At 39.3% G+C, this 24,962-nt stretch overlaps 1 protein-coding gene across 2 annotated transcripts in view; it reads right to left on the reverse strand.

Moving 5' to 3' along the window:
- Positions 1 to 23,060, reverse strand: part of ube2h (ubiquitin-conjugating enzyme E2H (UBC8 homolog, yeast)) — a 110,658-nt gene extending 87,598 nt beyond the window's left edge. Inside the window, exon 1 of one of the 2 annotated variants that reach the window (XM_073066822.1) lies at positions 22,546 to 23,060. In XM_073066822.1, the coding sequence (XP_072922923.1) occupies positions 22,546 to 22,598 (53 nt within the window). In that variant the 5' untranslated portion in view covers positions 22,599 to 23,060. Of the gene's footprint in view, positions 1 to 3,484; positions 4,132 to 22,545 lie in introns of those variants that run through there. The other variant, XM_073066823.1, reaches the window with a different exon arrangement.
- Between the last annotated feature and the right edge of the window lie 1,902 nt (positions 23,061 to 24,962).

Here is a 24,962-nt window from a genome sequence, read left to right on the forward strand (position 1 = left end):
TGATACATTCCATTACTGAATTGCTGAACAGAAAAAAGTCTAAATTCACAAAAAAAAAGTGTAAAAAGGTGTGGTCAAGTCTGGAGAGAATAAAATTAAAACTCAATGCAGACCTGAGCAGTTTGAAACTGAATATTTAGTGCAAAACTGTCTCAACAAATATTGACACTCATACAAACATTAAATCCACCTAATAAATACAAATGGAGTTGTTTTGGGGACAATACATATTATGCCATTTGTTAAGAATAACAATTTTGCTCTCAGTTTAGACTATTCAGCTCTAAATTGAGAATATTAAACCTGAACCCGAACCATCATGGACCTAGGTACAAAAAAAAACAAACTACATTATAATCTGAAACCCATGCTAGGATCAAACCAGTTGATAAAACCAACTCCAAATACCAACCCAATCTCTGTAGTACCCTCCCAGTACAAAATTGTACACTGATTTCTCTAACTTCTGTTAGTGCCCCTCCTCCCCTTCTTACCCCATCCTTATTTATTTCCCCTTTTTTTTCTTCTCTCTGTCCCTCTCACAATCACTCCTTGCCTGCTCTCCATCTCCCTCTGGTGCTCCCCTTCCCCCCCTTTCTTTCTCCCTTGGCCTCCCGTCCCATGATTTTCTCCCTCTCCAGCTCTGTATCCCTTTTGCCAATCAACTTCCCAGCTCTTAGCTTCATCCCTCCCCCCTCCTGTCTTCTCCTATCATTTTGGATCTCCCTCTCCCCCTCCCACTTTCAATTCTCTTACTATCTCTTCTTTCAGTTAGCCCTGACGAAGGGCCTCGGCCAGAAACACCGAGTGTACTTCTTCCTATAGATGCTGCCTGGCCTGCTGCGTTCCACCAGCATTTTTTTGTGTGTTACAAAATTTAACATGCTTTTTTGAATATCTCCCAAGCAGGTATACAGAAGCCTGGAGGAAAGACAAATACAAAGCGGAAAGTGCAATATAAACTTCCTTTTGCCAATCATAAAGGAAGATCTGGAAAACTGGCCAGTAAAGTTACACAAATAGCAGGCACAGTAATACCTTGGAGCTGCACTTCAGTTATTATTATTTTCTTCAGTTAATAATGTTAATTTGATAATATATCTTCTTGCTAACTCCTTGACCCTATCCACTTAATTAGTCCACTTAATCCACACAAGTAATCCCTATAAAACACACACAAGCCCTATTATGTTTGTTACACCCTCCTAACACACCCACCAAGATGAATGGACAGAAACAAATTTTACACCATTCTTAATTTTGCTTCACCTGCAATCTTGCATGAATTAGTTTTTGAATACCACACTTATGGGCTTCTTTCCCAGAATTATTCTTCCCTGTAATCCTTTCCCTTTGACATCTCTTTTACTTTGGCCAATGAAAAAAAAAATTAGATTTAAGCCATTGCACTGAGAATTAGAAAATCATAAAAATGTTCAAAGAGTTTGAAAGCCAATAAGTAGAGAATGTTTATGAAGACCAGCACTTCCTTTCTCTCATTGGGAGTTTTGATGTGCCACATACAACTGGGACTTTCAAATCGAAGCCTACAATGGTAGCACTGGCAGATCACTGAAATGCAGCAGATATCACAGCAAAATCAGTGCCTTCAAGAAAAACACATCCACATTCCAGTGATCATGCAGTAGAAAGAAGTAGATTTAGTTAGTTTTCTTTCCTCAGTCCAGTTGTTCACAATTCCAAACACTTCTGTAGTTCCACACTGAACAGTCAAATGGAAACCAAGTTCAATAACACAAGTAGCCACTCAGATGTAGATTTGACCCACTGAGTCATTGTTGGCTTTCAGAAAAATCCTATTCACCCTCTTACTTCCCCATAGCATTCTTTCATAGGAGCAAGAGCTTTAACAATTTTCCTGTCACCCACCCACATTTTAAGAGATTAGCTTTGTCACATGGATAATTGAAGCGCACAGCAAAATGTATTGTTTGAGTCAAACCAAGGCAACTTACAGCCACTAATTAACCTACCAACCAGTGCATCTTTAAAGAGTAGAAGGTTAGAGCACTTGCAAAAATCCACATGATCAAGGAAGAATACACAAACTCCTTGTCAACAGCAACCAAGGTCAAGACTGAGGCTTGTCATGAGAGCTGCACAACCTGTTATTGGCTAATGGTTGGGTATCACTCAACCACTACAATCCAAAGTCTGGTTTTTAAACATTAAATGCAGTTTCTCTGTTGGAGTTCATGGAAATTCAACGAAAACATTTTGCGCAATTTGAGCTCTTTATTGATAATGGGAACGAAGCAAATAAAGTCAAAGTTTAGAAACTGAATGCTTACTAGCAATTGAAATCACCCAAAATATGGAAATCCAGAAAAAATAAAAGCTCCATAAAAGCTTGATGCATTTTGATCAATTCTCCCCTGACAAACCCAGATCACGTCCAACCTCCCACCAAACGCTGCAATCTTCTAATATGCTGCACAGATTAACAAGCCATTCAGGCATCATTGCACAATAACTACATTTGTAACACTGGATAGAGGTGTATTACTTAGGGAAATAGTTCACTGTGTATTATTGATAGGGATAGAACATTGGCTGGATATCAGGGGATGGAGCAAAAAAACATTTTCTGATTGGGAAAATGGAACAGTCTGTGCCAACCATAATTCCAACTTAAACAATATAGCTGCCTGCATGAGGTCAATCTCAATTCATGCCTGCTCAAATGTTTAAATACCTTTTCAATAATGCTGTTGCATCTGTTTCTGCCACTTTCCCTGGTAACATGTTCCATGTATCCATCACTGTACAACCAAAACAACCACTATTCACGTCTCCTTTAAACATTCTCCTCTCACCACAAGCTACGCCCTCAAGTACTTGACATTTCAACCCCAAGGTAAAGATTTTAAAATTTCTACTAGGTCACCTCACAACTTCCAACATACAAACAATTCAAATTTATCCAACCTTTCTCTATAGCTAATATTCTAATCTAGACAACATCCGAATGAAACTCTTCTGCACTTTGGTCAATATCCTTCCTGTTATGCAGCAACCAGAAATGTGAGCAACTCCATGAGGCCAAACCAGAGTTTTATAAGGCTGCAACCTCAACCTGACTGAGAAAAGCAACCATTCAGTATGCCTTCTTTACCACCCTATCTGCATTGTCACTTCCACAGCTATGGACCATGAGACATGAGGCCATTCAGCCCATTGAGTCTACTTCATTCCATCATGGAAAATTTATTATCCCTTTTAACCCCATTCCCCGGCCTTCTCTCTGTAACCTTTGACACCCTTACTAATCAAGAACCTATCAACCTCCGTTTTAAATGTACCCAAGATCCCTTTGTACAACAATCCTTACAGGGGTCCTGTTATTTACTGTATTTTTGCCTTGTACATTTGACCTAACAAAATGTAACAAATTTCACTTCCAGGTGAATGATCTTGATCAGAAATTTCAATTATCCATTTCCCTCCAGCGGTGGTGTCTTACCTGCAGAGTTCCTCCAGCGTTTTGTGTGTTGCTCCAAGTTCCAGCATCTACAATCCCTTGTCTTCAAGAATTCTTGCTTCTCTGGATTAAACTCCACTTGTCATTTCTTAGCACACATTTCCAACTGGCTTGTATCATGCTGAATCCTGGATTAATGAGCGATGGGGCAGAGATTGGCAATTATAAACGTTTTGGATGAAGGAAGGGAATGAAGGAACAGTTCCCAAGTTTACTATACTAATGTAACAAAGATAGGCAGTAAAGTGTATTGTGAAGAAATAAAAAAAGCCTACAGTAGGATATAGATTATGACCGGACAAATATCTGCCATTTTGAAGAACATATTGAGAAAGTGAAAAGTTGTCCATTTACAGCAAGAAAAATAAAACATTATCTTAATGCTGGGACTACAGAGATCTCAGATGCAAAGAGTCAAGATGATCTATAGCCTGTAAATAGGAAAACTAACTAAAGGGTATTGGAGCAGAACACAATACACAAGTGGGAGGTCATCCTGAAGCTATACAGGACACTGGGGAGATCGCATCAGGAGTACTACATGCAGTACTGGCACCCTTATTCAAGGAAGGCTTAAATCAAAAGGTCAAGTCAACTTTTGGAGGAAACACAGGACCAGCTAATCTCTATTGCACTGTCTCCAGAACAGCTATATCTTTCAGTGTGGTGACCAAAATAGTACAATACCCACAAATGTGGTCTAAACAGTATGCCCTGTATTTTTTTATTCCACCTCCATTGTGCTTTATTGACTATAAAAGCAAGATTGCCATGTCTTCTTCACTAACCTTGAATCCCGAAGTCCCCATTCATCCACATTCCTCAGCACCCTACCATTTATTGTACATGTACAACTGCAATTTGACTTTGGAAAATCTAGAACTAGATGTCAATTTTCAAAAATGAGAGGCTGTTCATTTAAACCCTATCTCAGAAGGTCAAGAATCTTTCACACTCTTTCTTAAAAGGTGGTAGAAGTACAATCTTTGCAATATGTAGATTCTTGATAAGCAGAGAAATGAAAGGTGAGCAGGAGCAAGCTGAGGTGCAAATACATGTCATAGCATTATTCAGTTGTGGAGTAGGCTTAAGGAGCTGAGTCTTTCTCGCAATTTATTTGTTTTTAAGTGTTCAATTATTTTTGACAAAATAGCAAAGAATCTTTTAGCTGCTACTAAGTGAGCTTAGCAATGGTCAGGTGACTCATACTGCAAACATTGGACCAATTTTCACAGAGAACACAAAACAATGCCCTCCAGTGCCAGGAATAGGCCCTCTGGCCCATCCCGTCTGCACCAACCATGATGCCAATCGAAAGCATTTCCGTGTGCATGCATGCACACAATCTGTATGACTATTCCATTTGCATCAGAGAGCCTCTAAAACATTGCTATTGCAGCTTCCGCTATCTACCCCGGCTGCACATTTCAGACACCCATCACTGTGTTGAAAGGTTGCCTTGCTAATCTCCTTTAAATTCCTTCCACACCACCCCCAACCCCCACCTTAAACCCACATCATCTGATATTTGGGGGAAATTTCCAACCATTCACTCAATGTATCTCGTTTTATTATATATTCTTATTACCTGGACATGCCCTGGTGCTGGTGAACCAGATCTCCAGCTATGGGTAAATAGCCCCACTGCCTGGTGGTCAGCCTCAGGAGAGACAAAGGCTACGGGAGTAAACCCAGACAGCAAATCCGGAGTGGAGCCCCTAAGGCAGCTGGACATCACTGAACTCCCTTCTGGCAACTCCTGCAGCCAAGCTGATGCCAAACGTATTGCTTCATAAGTTTTCCTTCAGACTACACTGGTGAGGCCAAAAGGGGGATCTTGACCACTGGACATCTCAGGATCACCATACTTTCCAACCAGGCTTGTGATGATGATTACCCATTGTCCTTCAAGACAGAAACGCCAACCTTATCAAGTAACCCCCCTCAGTCTCTGACACTCCAGGCAAAACAAAGTGTGTTCACCTTACCTTATAGCTAACACTCTAACTCAAACAACATCCCATTAAATCTCTTCTAAACCCGCTCCAAAAGCTCTACATCCTTCCTGCAATGTGGCAACCAGGATTATACACAATACTCCAAAAGCAGTCTAAACAAAATTTTATACAGGTTCAATTAGTTTTATATATGTGATCTTTTATGTGTCACCCCAACCAATGAAAGCAAGCATATTGTATGCTGCCATTTGAACCCTATCCATTTGTGCTACCACTTTCAGTAAGCTATAGACCTGTAGCTTTTACAGGGCTCAAATAATTTATACGGTAATTCATGGAAGCTCATCTTCAGGACAGTAATGTTGTAATAAAGTTCCAAATACAAAATCAAAGTAAGTTATCAAAGAACATTATGTCACCATATATTACCTTGAGATTAATTTTATTGCAGCCATTTACAGGAAAATAAAGAAATACAATATTGTGCAAATAAAAGAAAAAGTACTTGAAAGTGAGTCTGTAGGTTATGTAATCAGTTTCGATTCCTTGCTTCATCCCTGTTGGTTCAGGAGCCTGTTCCTAACCCTGGTGGTATGGGACCCAAGGCTCCTGCACCTTGGCCTAATAGTAGGAGTAAGAAAAGAGCATGGCCTGGATAGTGGGGGTCCTTGATAAAGGATGATGATTTCTTGTATCAGTACTCCTTGTAAATGTGCTCAATGGTAGGGAGGACTTTGCCTGTGATGGGCTGGGTTGTATCCTCCACTTTATGTAGTCTTTAACATTCCTGCCTTTGGTGTTTTCACACCTAGGCCCTTCTGAACAGTGCAGTACTGTTCATGATGTGTAATTTACCACATTTTATGTTGAAAGGCTCTAAAGTAAAGGAACGCCTGTCTGTCTTCAGTCTTCCCTTTCTCCCAAGTCACTAGTCCTATATTTATCAGTTAGCAGATTTGAACATAAACCTAGAGAACTTTGCCATCCCAGAATTACACCAAACAAAAACAAGTAGCAAGTTGGAATTCTGAGATAATAAATGTGGAAATATAACCAATCTTGGATACAGCAAAACTCCTCCCCCAGCACCTCCAAATAACTCGCTGAGGGTAGATGCTGTTGGACAAGGCACTAGACGCCTTCTGTCATTACTGGTTGGACAATTTAAGTCAAGGCCACACATATCCATAGGCATTATATGTTTTAGATGATGCACTGAAACAAAGAACCAAAATATAACTAAAATTTTAGAGTTTTTATTACTATTGTTGGAAGTTTTATTTTAGCCCAACAAAGCATTCTCACATACTTGAATATACAGATCAGTTTCCCCATTTAACTGAACATTGAAACTTATTAGACTAGGACAGATCAAAGCAACTTCTTTCTGTTTTTTTTAAATTTAATTGCTACCTTTAAAAGTTGTGCACTTAACAGGCCAGATCAGTTGTGTCCTAAAATTAGCAAACCTTCCAGCCACCAATCCAAAACATTTTTTTTGACACACATTGCCTTTCAAAGACATTCATCCCTTCCCCTTCCTATCGCTTTGTTACACGTACTCAAGTTCCAACACCCTTGGCTTTATGATATACCCAGTTGCCTCTTCTAAGTCAATGTAAACAAGATCATTTCCTGTTCTCTCCCAATTCAGAGAAACAACAGTTTCCATTCTGTGAACCTAAATGCAAATTTGTGTCAAAAATTCACATTACAGGAGGCTCTTTGCAGTCGAGTCCACAAGTAATAAAGCTTTATAAATCAGTATCTGGGATCATTCCTGATCAATACCTCAATTATCTCAGAATCAACAATAAAATTACCTTTGGCTTCTATAGTTTACCACTAGCAAATCTAAGCAAGGTTCCTACTTGTGATAATGTCCATTTCACTACTGGTAACTCATGAGCAGGGTTCTCAGTCACTGCTGTAATATAGCCTCACCAACTCCTGCATAACGGCAGAGGAATCAGATAGCTTTCTGACACTTGATCCAGGTCAAGGCTCACATGAATAAGACAGCCGATATACAAGATAATATGCAACAAATAACTTCTGGCAAAGTCAACCTTTCAGAACCAGGCAGCTAAAAGTCTCTAAGACTGGAGCAGAATAAGGCCATCAAGTCTAATCTACCATTCCATCAAGGTTGATTTATTGTGTCCCCCCCCCCCCAACTCCATTCCCCTGCCTTCTCCCTGTAACCTTTGATGAATCAAGAACTTATCAACCTCTGCTTTAAATATACCCAGTGACTTAGCTTCCACAGCTGTCTGTGGTAATGAATTCCACAGATTCACTACCCTCTGACTAAATAAATTCTTCTTCCTCTCTGTTCTATTGAAGGACGTCCCTCAATTCTGAGTCTGAGCCCTCTGGCACTAGACTCACCCACTAGAGGAAAACATCTTCTGCAAGTCTACTCTATCTGTGCCTTTCAATAAGTTTAAGATTGTTTAGTCATTTCCTGTACATACACTAGTGTAAAAGAGAACAAATAATTGTTAATCCAGATCTGATGCAGCAAAAAAAAACAAGAACACAATAAATACATTAGATAGCTTATATACATAGATTGATTGCATGCCCATTAAAGTGTCGCTCGTATAGACATAAGATGACTGACAGGAAATAACAAAGTAGTGGTGGGTGGAGGTGTTCATCAGCCTTACTTCTTGTGGACAGTAACTGTTTTTGAGTCTGGTGGTCCTGGTGTGGATGCTGTGTAGCCTTCTCCCTGATGGAAATGGGACAAACAATCCATGAGCAGTGTGGGTGGGATCCTTCATGATGTTATTATTCCTTTTCTAGCCCCTTCCTGTATACATGTCCTTGATGGTGGGTAGGCTGGTGCTAGTGATGCAATGCGCAGATTAGATGACTGTTATCCATTATTCAGTAGATTTCATTAGTTACTCCGAGGCCCTGAGCCATCAAATGCTCCTTGTACGTAAACCCTATCGTTCTGGATCATTCTCATGAGCCTGCTTTGGACTTTCTGCAATGCCAGCACATCCTCTGTGATAAGGGGCCCTAAAAGATAGTATTACAGTTTAGGGTGTCAAAGGTCGGAGTTCAATTCTGTCAACATCTGTAAGGAGTCTATACATCTTCCCCGTGGAGAGCATGGATTTTCTCCAAATTCTCCAGTTTCCTCCCACACTCCAAAGATATACCAGTTAGTAGGTAAACTGTTCTGTGATTAGGTTAGAGTTAAATTGGGTGTTACTGGGCATTGCGGTTTGAAGAGTCAGAAGGGCCTTCCACGTTGTATCGCTAAATACAAATAAATGACTGACAACACTCCAAATTCCCTCTGATCGAGGAGCTATAAAGCCTCAGCATGTTTAAGATGTTGCTGGTGTGGCACAACGACGCTTTAGTAGCAGTTAACAAATCTACTAACAACTCTATTAAATCCCCTTTTTCTGGATATTCACTGCAATCAATAGCCTGTTACTTCCCTTTCAGCAATGTGCTTTTGAACCACCTGTAAAGCCTGGCATTTTGGCGGTGTGAATTGAAGTCTCAAAGGTGCAGGATGGTTACAGCATTGCCGGGCCAAAGAGGAACAGCAAGCCGATGTCTGACTGATTTAAACATCAGGTCAGATTGAAAAGGTTGCAGTGCTGGGGCTGGAGATGCAGGACTGATCGGTGTTCAGCTCACTGATCCACAAGGTTTACTCATCTTTGGGCTGAACTGAGGCTGCAGACTGCAACTAAGTGACTCCGAGACCAGCTGAAGTGATGACTAGCTTCGTGGCTGTGAACTCACTCTTGTGAACTTTAGTTTTTATTGTTTGCATTGATTTGTTCTTTTCTTTTTGCACATTGGTTCTTTTATAATGTGTTCTATTGGGTTTCTTTGTTTTGTAAGACGACAAATCTCAAGGTTGTATATAGTATAAATACTTAGATAATGAATGTAGTTTGAACTTAATATTCCGATTCCCTCGAAATGAATGTTAACATTACATCTGCCTTCTTTACTGTCAAACTTACCTTGCAAATTAACCTTCAGGGAATACTGCACTAGGATTCCCAAGTCCCTTTGTACTTCCGATTTCTGAATCTACTCCCCATTTAGAAAATAGTTAGTCCACAGCTTTATTCCTTCTACTAAGTGCATATGAGAGTTGAAGTAAATTAAGATGTGCGAGGTTAAAAGTCAGTGCAGAAAACAAATGTGATTTAATTATGTCGGGGTTAAAGTCAGTAAACAAATGTGATTTAATTATGTCTGATAAGCAGATATGCGAAGATTGTAATCATTGAAGTCCTGAGATATGGACTATTGTTTTACAGAAATGTGTAAAAAAAACAACTCCAAATATGGAATGGGAAAACACTGAATCTAAGACTGTGTACCTCCCGAGTCAGGGAGGGGAGGGGTAAGGAAGAAGGATAAAACCTGCTGCCCTGTAAGGTTCAGGGTTCCCTTCTCTGAAGGCACCCAGCTCTGCAGAACTGTTAATAAACTTTGTTTCCTTGAATTTGTCTTGAAGCCATTATTCGGGAGCGTGGCTCGTTTCTGCCATTAACATTACATCTGCCTTCTTTACTGTCAAACTTACCTTGCAAGTTAACCTTCAGGGAATACTGCACTAGGATTCCCAAGTCCCTTTGTACTTCCGATTTCTGAATCTACTCCCCATTTAGAAAATAGTTAGTCCACAGCTTTATTCCTTCTACTAAGTGCATATGCACTTCCCTACGCTGTATCCCTTCTGCCACTTTGACTTGGATGGATTATGAGATTTGGCAAAGTTTAAAAACCATCATAGTACAAACCTATACAGTTTAAAAGACTCCCAAAATTCTAGTAAGCATCTTATCCACAAAGACTTCCATTTGCACTTACTTATGGCTTGACTTGCAAATTCAAAAAAAAAGCTGAAAGCAAGGACATAATCATGTCTAATGACAAAAATAGTCTTTAAAATATTTAATTTAATTATCAGAATTCTTTAGATCAGCTTCGTATTTATCTAATTCTTACGATTTATATCAGACCTACATGTATCAGACTTCTGAATACTCAAAAGTCTAGCTACTTTTCTTCCATTAATATTTACAAATGAGAAAAGAGACACTTTCTTAATTAGAAGATCATAGTCAGAAACTATACAACGAGGAGCACAAATCATAAGTGGTAACATCTAACAACTGGGCACAATGCTTATGTAACAGATTAAAAAGCTTCAGTGCCATAGATAAGACTTTTAAATTAAAGTTCTCTTATTTCAGTCTAATTATTACTGATTTACTTCAATAGATAACCAGTCCAATGCTGTTGACAGCAGAAAAGATATTCAAATTTATGCACTTGGCTATGCGTCCTTCTGTTAATGAAAACTCTTACTGTTGTCTGAAACTGCTTTAATTCTTCCTGCATGCTACTTACTTCCTTTGTACTCTAAATGGACAAATTCTAGACACTATTGGAGTATAAAAGTTGAAATTTTGCTGTGTAACCAAAACTATGTAGTCAGTTTTGAAACTTGCTATTTGCTATGCATGTATCCAATTCTGTAGGAGAATGAAATATTAAGAATGTAGAAGACAATGGTGTGTTAAAGGGAGGTAGCTAAGAGATGTAGATTAGAACATGATTAAGTCAATGGGTAGAAACAATAGTGGTGGATGTACGTGTGATACGCAACTATAGACCGATTGCATATGCTAATTCAACTAAACCAGGAGATTGCTATAAAAAATGCTGTGTCCAAGGATCGGTGGGCAATCAGCGACTAGCTCAATGACTGTCTCAGCTTTGATTTGCAAATTAAAGTTTAATACTTCTTGAAGAATCTTCTGCGTCTCCTGGTCATTTGTGGGGCACGAGAAAACACGACAACACCAGCAAATAAGATCTGTGCATACAATTTATTACTCAAATGATGATGGGAATCTAATTGTTAGGAAACAAGTAACGCAATACTTCTCTCTGGTCTATCTAAAATGTTAACGTAATCACTTCATCTGATTTTCAGAAATTCTTTTGTTTCAGAAATTAATCTGGAAGAATTTTGCAAGAGGTACCTCTGATGCTTTGAAGTACACAATATCCATGCCACATACACTACTTCCCGTCAATGATCATGCTGGCAAAATAGCCTTTCATTAGGTGTAACACACACAAAATGCTGGAGGAACTCAACAAGTTAGGCAGCATTTATGGAAGGGAATAAAGAGACAACATTTTGGGTCAAGGACCTCTGGATGAAGAGTCTTGGCCCAAAACGTCGACTCACTATTCCTTTCCATAGATGCTGTCTGACCGGCTGAGCTCCTCCAGTATTTTGTAATGTGATACTCTGGATTTCCAGCATTTGCAGAATACTTTGTGTTTACGGTTGCAACAGGTGTGCAATTCTGATTTGCATTCCTCGGAACAGCCAAAGCTGGGTTAGTCATTATGGGAAGTATTCTACTTTTTCCAGGCCTTGTGTGGAGCTTTACTATACACTGGCATTGACTGGCAGAAGGAGCAGGCTGGTGGACATCCACAAAACATTCAACAAGGCTTGAGAGCCCAAGTCAATCATTACAGAGATTGGACCTCTGACTGAGCATACACAAGCATCATCTGTGTACTGCAAGTTTGGAATTTTCTCGGTTCTGCAGTGGTGGCGATGTAGATTGAACAGCTTTTTTTCTCCTGTAGATCAACTCCAACAGCAGATGAGATGCAGCATTGGGTGCTATGGTAGCACAGCAGTTAGCACAATGTTCTTACAGCCTAGGCCATTCAGAGTTTGGAGCTTAATTCTGGTACCGTCTGTAAGAAGTTTGTACGCTCTCCCTACGAGTTTCCTCTGGGTCTGGTTTCGTCCCACAGTTCAAAGATACACTGGTTAGTTGGTTAATTAGTCATTGTAAATTGTCCTTTGATTCGGCTTGGGTTATATAGGTGGGTTGCAGGATGGTGTGGTCCATAAGGCCTAAAGGGCCTATTCCATGCCACATCTCAAAAAAAATAGTTTTTAAAAAATTGTGTTGAGGTAATGATACAGTGGTACTCAACTACAGTCTGCACTTAAGATTGTGATCTACATGAATAGTGATTACAATCACTACTTGCATGACTTCAGACACAGGCTGGAGATAAATTTCCAAGTGTGGTGAAGTATCTCATTTGACAAAGTTAAAAGCTTTGACATCAAAAGTTCACATGCAGTAGTTGATGCTACTTCCTATTCTTCCCCTTGGAACTAACACAGTGAAGATCATATCCACCATGCATCAAAGTGAAGAAAATCCACAATGCAATAAGAGGAGAAACGTTTTGATCACTGAAAATGAAGATCAGGATGGTGCTTACAATGGTTTTTCCATTTGGCTCACAGCAGAAAGAACTCTTAGATTTATATCAGTCTTAAAGGTGGTCTTCTCACATGTCCACAACAGGAGGCAAGGCCATCAATTTGGCCAAGCTGGAACTTCAGCAGGGACAATGTCAGTTTGAAGCCTTCTTGTTTTTTGAATGACCTATGATTTTTGATTTCTTCTCCGCCTGGACCGGATAATTTAATGTGGAATGGAGTCAAGAACAGCACATCAGTGGCAGAGTAAATGGCCAAGGAGTTTAAGGAAACATTTTAAAAAACCTGTGAGAGTCGAAGTAAATTAAGATGTGCGTTTCTGAAAGAGGTTGGGGGTCGGTGCAGAAAACAAATGTGATTTAATTATGTCGGGGTTAAAGTCAGTAAACAAATGTGATTTAATTATGAATGCAGAAGCCCTGACAAGATTAACTGTTTGTGGAATCATTGAAGTCCTGAGATATGGACTATTGTTTTACAGAAATGTGTAAAAAAACAACTCCAAATATGGAATGGGAAAACACTGAATCTAAGACTGTGTACCTCCCGAGTCAGGGAGGGGAGGGGTAAGGAAGAAGGATAAAACCTGCTGCCCTGTAAGGTTCAGGGTTCCCTTCTCTGAAGGCACCCAGCTCTGCAGAACTGTTAATAAACTTTGTTTCCTTGAATTTGTCTTGAAGCCATTATTCGGGAGCGTGGCTCGTTTCTGACAACCTTTTCATTGGAAATCTAAAATGAAAACACAAGATTCTAGAAAAACTTGGGCAAAGCAGTATCTGTGGAAAGATTAAGTTCGACTTGCTGAGTTATAACCAGCAGTTTCTATTTTCACTTCAGAATTAAGTATTTTTCCCAGTGGTCACTGACTATTATTGATAAAGTTGGGTCTCAGTAGTCTGGACCCTCAAATGTTTCAAAAGTGCCGAAGAACCCATGTCATCATTACACATTTCTTTCCTATTGGTGCATGTTTGAGTTGGCATATATGAAAAAGCATTACATTTTGGATTTTTCTTCATCATTCTCATCACTGCAGTCCCAGTGGTTTATATTAAAAATAAACAGCATCGTATGTTAATTACAGCAAGCTTTTGGGCCATCCAGACACAGACAATCTGGCTCCTGGTAATTAGCTTTGTCAGCCTGTCTGTCAGATGCTTGAGGCTTGAGGGCAATAGTTTTGAGGAAAAACTATGGGACATTATCACTTCCTTAACACGCCAGTAGAAAGTAATCCATTTGCAGTCATCTCAAATGGGATTCAAATCAACAACCTGCCACAGATCAGCAAGGCTGCAATAGCCTCCTATTGATCTGCAAACAGGTAATGGGATGATTAATCTGTGAGCATTAAGACATTTATTACATCAAAATAAATTACTTCTGAAGATAATGGGATGATTAATCTGTGAACATTCATCAAGACATTCACTACATTAAAATAAATTACTTCTGAAGAGTAAAACTCCCATAAATCAAACCTCATTTTTAAAGTAACATTGTCTTTGTCTGTGTGACAAAGGACAACCTTTTATTGCTTCACTGTACAGTACTCAAGTGTTGGTGGTGATGGAATACCTACCTACCAAGAAGTCAAGCAAATGACCAGAAAACAGATCATAAAAACAAGAGGTCAAATGAAAACACCTGCGTAACTAAACAGTTCTGTCTTTTCAAAACAAACAACAAAATCTTAATCTCATGTACCTTCAAGAGTTTTGTTAACTGGAGATAGGGAAATTCATGTCTTGCAATTGCAACCAGACCACAAATACATTACAATAGTTCTCAAAGACAAGAATAAAATAATATTCAACTGTTGAAATGCAAAAAAAAGATGCAGCTGCTGGAAATCTGAAATAATAGGAAATTCCAAAGTACTCAACAATAGGGAAGCATCTGTTAAGAGATACAAATAACATTTCAGGTCAATGATGATCAAAGAACTTTTGATGAGAGATCAGAGTTGAAACGTTAACTATTTCCTCACCCTACATTTTGCAGTTGGTATTAAATTAATTTTACTGCAGCAATATTTAATACAATTTAATATGAAACAGGAATTGGGCAATTGGCCCCCATGCCTGCCCCACTATTTAATGAAATCAAGGCTGATACATTAACACTTTCCTGCAGCAACCCCATATCCCTGGACATCACTAATATCTGAAAATCTACTTGCTCTTCAATACAATCAGTGCATTAATCTCCATAATCATTTGAGTAGATGATTCCAAAGATTCACTATCCTCTGGACACAAAGTTGCTTCTCATCCTCAATGAATTTTTTTAAGTTATGAGACTGTACATTTCCCAGGTTCAAGATACCTCAGACCAGACAGACATCATTTCCACATCTACTTTGTCGAGCCATGCAAGAAATCTATTGTTTTCAATGTAATCACCACTGATTTTCTAAGTATGGGCCCAATTTACTTAAGCTTTCCCCCCAGGGCTTTCCCCTCCAAATCCCAGTAATTAACATACTGAGTGTTTATTGCACTCAATTACAGAAAGTACTATATCCTTCCTTAGGCAAGGAAAGCACATTTGCACACAATATTCAAATTGCAATCTTACTGTATATAAAGGTGCCTTTACTATTGTACAAAAGCCTGCTTGCAATAAGGCCAATCATACTGTGCACATTTCTTGTACCTATCTGTATGCCATCCTTCAGTGATTTGTGAACTAGAATCAGCTTTTTTTTTATAATCACTGACATATGTTGTGAAATCTGTTGTTTTGTAATAGCAGTACATACCCAGGTCTCTCTTTACAACAAGATCTTTCAAGCTCTCACCATTTAAAACAAATCTCTGCTTTGCTATTAAAGTGGATGAAAGCCCCATATTACATCCCAACTATGTTGTTATTACCCACTCACTAAACCTGCCTCTTTCCACTTGGAGTTTCACCCCTCCTCCTCGTGAGTTACACTGCTACTCGGCCTGGCATCAGCAACAAATGCGAATACAGTATACTTGTGCCCCCAATTGCATATCAATATCACTTATGTAGACTTTTGAACAACCAAGGTTCAACCCCAGTCACTGCAGCTGCCAACAAATCAGGCCTCCCAGTTCAAATATGGCTCCGTTGTCCACAAAGCAATCCTCAATCCACACCACATTGCCAATAATCCTCACCGCTCTACTCTACAACAAAAGGCCTTCTGAAAATCTAATCCTGTCTTCAAACTTATTTGTTATCACTTAAAAGATTCCAGCTATTTCTACCTTACTGGTGTCAGCCTAATGGATCTATCTATAGTTCCTGATTTTCCCCCTCAATTTTGTTTAATAGAGGGGACCTAATTGCTAACTCCCAATCAGTGAAAATGGTTCTAGAACTTACTTCCAAAAATTTGGAGAGTTGCTAACCAGATCCTGGTGCCCAAATAAGTTTCAATCTATTTTCTCAAATACTTTTGAAAATAATCAGATCATTTTCCTTCACTCTTTCTTGTAAGTCTGTGTCTTCCATGAAAAATATGATTGTTGTGTTTCATCCACTTTTTACAGGCAATCCTTAATATTCAATCTCAACCTCAAATATAGAATAGCCACAATATTTTCCATAAATAAATTTCTTACTTCAGTCCTAAACAGTCAATTCTTTGTCCTAAGATCACCTTTTATTCTAGATTCTCAAAGCGGACTGTCAATCTTGTCTGCCTCCAAGATTCACTGCTCCTTCATGTTGCACTACTTTCCCGACTAAAAGCAAGAGCTGACCACCAGTGAGGCACAAGTCAATTAACAAGAGGCAATTTGTGATGATGACTGATCCTGCTGCATTCATGTTTTGCCACATTGATCCACAGAATCACACACAAAATGCTGGAGGAACTCAGCAGGCCAGGCAGCATCTATGCAAAGAAGTACAGTTGACGTTTCATTTTGGCCCAAAACCTCAACTGTACTTTTTCTCCCCCATAGATGCTGCCTGACCTGCAAAGTTCTTCCAGCATTTTCTGGGTGTTGCTCATTTTTCCTGCATCTGCAGATTTTCTCTTGTTTATGATTTGATCCACAGTATGATTGATCTCACACATTACAGACTTACCCACAATAAAATTTAACTTTTGGATAATATTCATGTGCAGCAGCAAAACTTCAACAGGAAATTTTCTAGATAAAGAACTGCCTATTGTTTAATAGGCAAAGAGGGAGAAATCAGAATGGAGTTGACACCAAGGTTCAAAGGTTCAGTTATTATCAAGTTATGTATGCAGTATACAACTCTGAGATCCATCCTCTCCAGATAGCAGTAAAACAAAGAAAACCATGGAAGTTGTTAAAAAAAAATTATATTCCACCATCCTCTAGCACACAAAAAATAATGGCAATGTGATCTTTAACCGCCCCCTCCATGCACAAAAAACTAACAAAATCAATCTGATTTTTTCAGTAATCACTTCAAAACAATATTTATGAAACATTATGAATAGTGACTGTACATTTAGAGAATAAACATACTTCCTGAAGTGAAAAGATATTTGGCTGTTTAAGAGGGGAGATTAGCATGTACACCAACAAGATGGGGCTATCCTTCCAAAATAAAAACAAACAGCAGCCAAAATGCCTACAACGTGAAAACAATCAAAACTACTTAAACATAAAAAGCCATATTTCCATCTGTCAATTAACAGCAATCAAGTTGTCACTTGCATAGTAGTTGTAATAGCAGTTCCAAGCAGTCTCACGGAGTTTTACTGTACACCAGTAAAATGGCAACTGTAATGCCAACTGTAGCCAAGTTGATATGCAAATTTGTTGTGAGAAAATAATTTAAAATTTGTTGAATCAATTACTTTTTGAACTGCATGGTCACATTCATGGGCAACTACAGTGACCAACCCACAGTACATCATCCTCTCAGATCTACATGTGGCCGCAAGTCAAATTTCAGTTAGCTGCCTGTACTATGTAAAGGATTACAAACTTAATTAGTACAGTAATCAGAAGCAATATTATGCATAACTGCAATTGTTTTTAATGGGCTCTGTCCCTCTCTGCAGGTTTAGTCACTGTCTTATCTGAACTCCCATGCTGTCTTTCAACCTTGTATTATTTCATTCAGAAACCACAATTTATTTCTATTGGGCAGGTGCAGTTTTTATTGAAATAATTCATTCTCTCTTCCACCAACTCCTGTATTTTCTATTTAAAACCATTGAGGGATTTCAAGCTAAAATTGGGAGGTTATCATACACAATTGCATTACTTCTAACAAATACGGGCAAGGTATTTAACACTTCTTCACAATATAAACAAAACCAGACATGAAATTGCCCAATTAATCCAACAAGCCCAGCTATCATAATGAAGTTGTGCCCATTTAATCTATTGATATTATCAACTAAAATAAAATCTTAACAGCCAAATTAACTGTTGAATCTAGTGTTAAGGTTCCTCAATGACTCAACTGTTAATTTTTTCTAAAGTTATTGATTCAAGAGATGTGGGCTTTGCGGACAGAGACAGCATTTAATTGTCCATCTCCAACTGCCTTTGAGTAGGTGATAATGTGGTTCTCAAAGCATTACCATGCACAATTTTGTTAGGGGGAGAGTTCCAGGATGCTGACACAATGACACTGAAGGAATAATGGTACACTTCCAAGTCAGGATTTGTGAGGTGCCGCACTGCACCCTGGAAATATACAGATTGCTGTTACTGTGGAATGAGTGGATAGGGTGGCTATCAAGCAGGCTGTTAGTCTCAGTCATGTAAATGCCATGCAGACTAAAAGCACCAAGTGTGTTCGTATCTTGGCTATAATTGGGAAAGATACTGAAGTAACACATCATTGTTTTTTTTAATGTAAATTGCCAATGACCTTGAAGAAAAATGAAGTTGACATTTCAAGCCAATAAATTCTGATGAAGTTAATTGACAAAATGTTAACTTTTTCTATCCTCAAATGTTGCCTGACCTATTCACTGTCTGCCTCCAACCGGCGTAGATAACTTCACTCATCTCAACAGGGAACTGACACTACTCTCACATACTCACTTTCAAGGACTATGCAACTCAGGTTATCAGTATTTATTTATTAATTATGATTATTTATTTTTTCTTCGTATCTGCACATTGGTTATTTGTCAGTTTGTGTATAGTTTCTCATTGATATTTATTGCATTTCTTCATTCTACTGTGAATGCCTGCAAGAAAATGAATCTGTATATTGTGACATATACATACTTCAATAATTTACTTTGAACATTGTGCCTTTATAATCTGATCTGTAGCCTCTGAAAGATCAGCATCTTCTTTCCTTTAAGTTGCATAAGCATTACCTAGATTTAGCTTTTAGTATCATAGGGAAATGTCTTAGTTAAAATACATATTTCAGTACTAATGGTAATGGTTTCCTACAGACTTTCACCCATCAATACAAATTCTAGCCAGTTCTATGTAACAGTTAGACCTACCAGGATTTCATTCTAGACCCGAGCTCTCTCGCTCTCTCTCTCCAAAGTTCAAGTTCAGAAGGACAGTGAAATCCAAACAGGCAGGAATAACTTGTTAAAATTTTTATAGAAGCAGGATTGATGGAGCATATTATATGGGCATTGAATGAGCCTTGGTAATTTCTTTAATCAACAAAATCCAAACTGCAAATGAACTAGCATATAATTTATAAAATCAGCAAATGATGCTCTGATAAGTTACATTCTTCTGTAAGACAGCCCTGTTTTCTATGCTCATTTATTTTCCTACCTTGATTAGGTCAAGAGCAGAATAATATTCTCAGGCTCAGTTTTGCCAAATTAATTGCACAATCACTCAAAAAAATGATTAATCCACAGTACAGCCAGTTCAATTTGTACAGCGCATTCCAAAATTAGATAGATCACTTTTAGTTCCTTTTTAAAAACAGATTGGATTAAATGAATAAAGACAGATAAACAGTCTTAGATTCAGTTACATATGGGTGTAATTTCAATCCAAATGCACACTGCAAAAGTAGATCTTTATAAGCTTAACACGTCCCTGAAAGACCTTACCATACAACTTCATGCATGGCACTTTGATAGCCCAAACTCAATTATGGAAAATATTTGCATTGACTGCTCTCCCCAACTTCAATCATCAAAACTCATGCTAAATTCTTCACTCAGTATTTTCAATCATGTTTGAATCCTTTTCCCATTTTGTGAAGTGTTCTGGAAAAGTTTTAGTGAATTGGTTGTGATTTCAAAGCCTTGTTTACAGGGTACCAACAGTAATACCAACAGTAATTTAACTGCAAAAGTGATGGTGGGAGAGGCAATTCCATTACAGGCTTTGTAAAGGCACATGGACCTTGCATAGACGCATTGCCCTTTAAAGGTCAGAGTACCTGCATTTATAATCCAGTTTGTAAACTGAAATCAGAATGAAAGGAATGTGCTGGAGCTGTGAACTTGAGGATACCAGCTGGGACAATTAGTTTTGAAAAGATACTAACTGAAGGATTAATATTAAATGACAAAAAACACCATCTCCCCCCCACCCCACCCCAGCCTCCATCTCCTTTCTCCTTGCTCTCACATTCAGGATGGATAAGTAATGAATGTAGTATTAATTCAACAGGTTTGAGGAGAGGTTTGTGAAAACATTCAACTCCTACTCTCAAGGACAAAAGCTGTCAGGCCTAACCAAATACCAATCCATCAAATTCAGCTTCTTGTGAATGAATTTCCCCCACCATCCCAACCTAACGTTTTCCTCAATTCAACACTGTCACAAAACACCAGTTTTAGATCAGATATGTCCATGGTGCACAGGTTATTTTAATCAAATTCAAATAATTATAGGAACTACATTGCATTCTGACAGAAGATCTTATGTCATCAAGCAGTACAATGCTAATATTTGTATAATGCTACCAGTTAAGTGCAAATACAAATCAGTCAAAGCTTGAAAAAACATGCCGGGTGGAACTACCTTCCTGACAACTGCAGAAAAAGAAACAGGACTAGCAGTCAGTGACACCAAATATTAACTTGGGTGCCTCTGTGCATTGGACTATACACCAGCTGCTTGGCCGAGGAATAACCTGCACGTTTGTCCTCTTGGGCTATGATGGTCAGATAATAGAAAACACTGTGTCAAGCCAGCATAGCATCTGTACAAATGATTGTATGATTAAAAATGCAATAGCCCTCGCTGAGGCTTTAAAAAAGGTATTTTATTTAACAGATACTTCCGTGGCCATTTTATATGTTCGAAAGAGCCAAAGAATAATTTAGACAAGAAACCCAGATTTAGATTTTTTTCCAAAGGGTGGCTAAACTTCCAAATTTTTCCTCCAATTACATGCAGTACTGACCTTCCAAACCGTAGACAGCTGGGAATAAGTAATCCATTATACAGAATTAAACAACCTCTCTGAATTAAGTGGCCTCTTGACACACAAGTAACTTGTGGATTAACCACTTTTTCAGGGGAAAAAGTGAATTTTGTAATGTTTTAAAAGTAGCTGATGTGGTTAATCGTGGTAAGTGAGGGGAAGCCAAATAGTTATTGGTACCAATCTGCAACCATTTGCGTTTCTGCCTTCAACTATACAGTTAGATGTGTGTAAGTCTTTCCTTTGAAGCATCGGCTGGAGTGTTTGTGTGTTAAAACAAGCTCCTCCTCCAGCCCAATTCCGGCTGGTAACAGTGCAACCAATCGCTCTCTGCAGCTCACTTTAGGACCAACAGTTGCTGTCCAACGAGTTCCAGCAGGTAGCACCATTAAAAACAAGGCCAAAATGGGCGAGGGGCTAAAACATATTAGAAAATGTAGCATTTACCCACCCTTCCAAAGAGAGAAATTAATTTATTTCATACATTTTAAATAAAGAAAGTGACAAGCTGGTACTTCAAAACAACAGGAAACACAAAACTCAAAATTATTCATAAGAACGATAAATAAAACAATAATTAGACAGCAAATATTCAGAAAAGTCACTATGCCCCGTAGAATGCGCATGTGGATGCATAAACGTGATCTGGTTAAAACTGATTGCAATCGGCGATCAAATTCCTTTAGTTTTTCTCCCATCCCCCCTCTCAACTAAACCTGGACTGATCAACAAGCCAAAAATACCCTGCAAATAAACGACGTCAGACAATCCCCAACCCCTGAAAACATAACATACACGGTTTCATGAGATATGACCGTGCTTTATAATCATAGACCATCTGCTGAAGCATTACATCTGGTCTTCCAACGACAGAAGAAAATAAGATTTTCTGACCCCCCCCCAGATACAGGCCCAACAGGCATCAGAACAATTTGACATGACGACCAAATACCGTCAAATACTATCACAGATTCAGAACTACACACCACTCATTTAAATAAACATTCCTAAAATTCCAATTAAATATTTTCAACAAAAAAGGTTGACTTCTAGAGTATTACAACTTTAAAATATAGGGGGACGCCTTAAAAGCCGTCTCCATTTGAACGATAACAGTTTTTCATGTATGAACCATTAAACATCCCGAAAAACTGACAAACGGAACCTCAAAAAAAAACTCAGCCATCATGTCAGTTGTGTTTTCATAACTACAGATACATGATTAGATATCACGATTTGCAATGATGGGCTAAACCTGCGGTACAACATGAAATGGAAGAAATCCGCCTTTAACACAAACAAACGGCGCAGTTGACACGACAATTAACAGGCGAGACAAAGAAGACACGGAGAAGGAGGGGGAAATGAGAGAGAGAGGGAGCAAAATGAAGCCCCCTTGCTGGTCTGAAGGATACAGTTTGACCACATCGGTGTCCATTCGTCTTTTCCCAGGACTTGGGGATGACATGTCCGTGCTGTTGAGGAGGTGACGGCAGGCGAGTTGGCTTTTAAATCCTTCCCTGGGCCTGTCTTCCTCCAAACCCCCGAGAGCACAACACGCAGAAAACAACCAAACTCTCTCAGGTGTAATCGAGGCACGGAATTCCTCTCGATGGAAAGGAAAAATCAATCTATTTATCGGCAGGTACGATCATTCAGGCCGCGGGCTGGCGGGGAGCGTCCCCCACTCTGCACTCCTCAGTCGGACGATGCCACTTTGTCCTGCTCCACTCTGCCCGTCTTCGGCTCACTTCAATGGGCGCTGTGATGGCGGCTGTTTGTTTTGGCCTCGCTCCTCGCACAGTTATCCTCGCACCAGCACCGCCACCCCTTCCTCCTCCCCTTCCGCACCTCCTCTCCTCCCTCCCTCCCTCTCTCTCTGCCTCTGCCTCTGTTAGCCTCCTCCGGAGCTTCCTCTCACTCCGATCCTGAGCCTTCTCTCCAGCACTCGCCCGTGACGTTGACGTTGTTGTTTGTCAGCGTCGTCCTCCACGCCGCTGTACGTGCTGCTTACGTCACCACTCGCCCCGCCTCTTCCCCGAAAACCCTTCTGGGACATGTAGTCTTCAGTGTTGACACAAGTCTTTAAAAAAATAAACTTCAGTAAGATTTCGTGTCCCTTTATACTTTTACGCACGTTTTGGGGAAGGCAGGTGGTCTTCCAAATACCAAAGTCGCGAAGATAGGCGTTATCCAAATGAATGAGTCAATAGTGCATATGTAATTGTGTGGTAAAGGATGACGGGAGTTGTAGTTCGCTCTTGAACTAGCTATTAATTGAGAGAAGATCGTGAGGGCAGCAGAGATGTGGTGAGGATATATGTTTTGGAACGATGTATTAAAATTAGCATGTAGAAAGACCTCAGAAATAGAAACGTATCTGAACTAGTGAGGAAAGTAGCATTGATGGATGTGTTTCTGGGAGATGAGCCAAGCTCACTGAATCAGTTACCAGCGGAGAACATCTGAACACAATGATCATAAGTTTTAGAACAGCAATCGAAAAGGATAACATCTACTCTGTGGTGAATAGAGAAGGGCCAGTTTCAATAGAAAGAGAACAGATCAGAATTGCTGAAATGTAATCAAAACTTGGCAGAGAAAGCTTCAGCTGAACAATGGGAGGCCTTTAAAACTGAGATGTTTTAACAATGGTCCAGATCTTTTCTCCTCAGCTTCATCTTCCACCATACCTTATCTCACTCTCCAATTCTCAGAGCTGTAGAAGATTCCTTGTTTTGCCACAAATCCCTTGGTATATTTAAAACATCCTCTAGATAAAACATTTTTTAGCAGTCTGAGGGGACTCTTCCCTCTTTGATTGCCTGGTCCAATCTTTCATCTTCAGCAGTGCCCGCCCATTCTCACAGCATCTCTTTGTGGAACTGTAGTAGAGACAAACCCGCACTGTAATTTATCTGTACTTCATCCAATTTAATATTATGCATTTGGTCACCAAGTGATCTAACCTATATTAGGAAAAACCAAAAGCAGATTGGCAGCTTACTAGAATACCTCTGTTAAGTCCGTATATTAATTGCCTACCATTTTAATTCTTTATCCCACTGCTGCTTTGACCCTTACACTGTTCCAGTGAAGTTCAATGTAAACCCTACTTGGCATTTCTCAGGCTTCAGGACTTGGCACTCGTAGAGTCATGCAGCATAGAAATAGGTTGGTTGGCCCACTGAGTCCTTGCCAATCATCAAACACCCGATTACACTAACCCATTGACCATGTGCTCATTTACAAAGAGCGCTTGTCACTAGGAAATAGCATCCATCATCAAAGAACCGCATCCAAGCCATGCTCTCTTCTTGCTGCTGCCATCAGGAAGGTGGTACAGGAGCCTCCAGTCCCACAGCACCAGGTTCAGGAACAGTTATTATCCCTCAAACATCAGGTTCTGGAACCAGAGCAGATAACTTTACTCAACTCAACAATGACCTGATTCTACAACCTATGGACTCTCTTTTAAGGACTCTAGAACTTGTTTTCTTGATATTTAATGCTTATTTATTTATGTTTGTATTTGCACAGTTTGTTGTCTTTTGGTTGATTGTCTTTCCCTGTATGTGTGGTTTTTCATTGATTCTGCTGTGTTTCTATTTATGTATTGTGAATGCCTGCAAGAAATGAACCTCAGGGTTGTAAATGGTGACATTTATGTAGATTGATAAATTTACTTTGAAATATTAACTTTGAACACTTCCCACACTCTCATCAACTCTCCCCAGATTCTACCAACTGCGCTCCAGCAACAATCTACAGTGACCAATTAACCCACCAACCCAAATCTCTTTGGAATCTGAGAAGAGACCAGAGCACCTGG

This window comes from Hemitrygon akajei, chromosome 14 (genome assembly GCF_048418815.1).
Source record: "Hemitrygon akajei chromosome 14, sHemAka1.3, whole genome shotgun sequence".
Lineage (NCBI taxonomy): Eukaryota > Metazoa > Chordata > Chondrichthyes > Myliobatiformes > Dasyatidae > Hemitrygon > Hemitrygon akajei.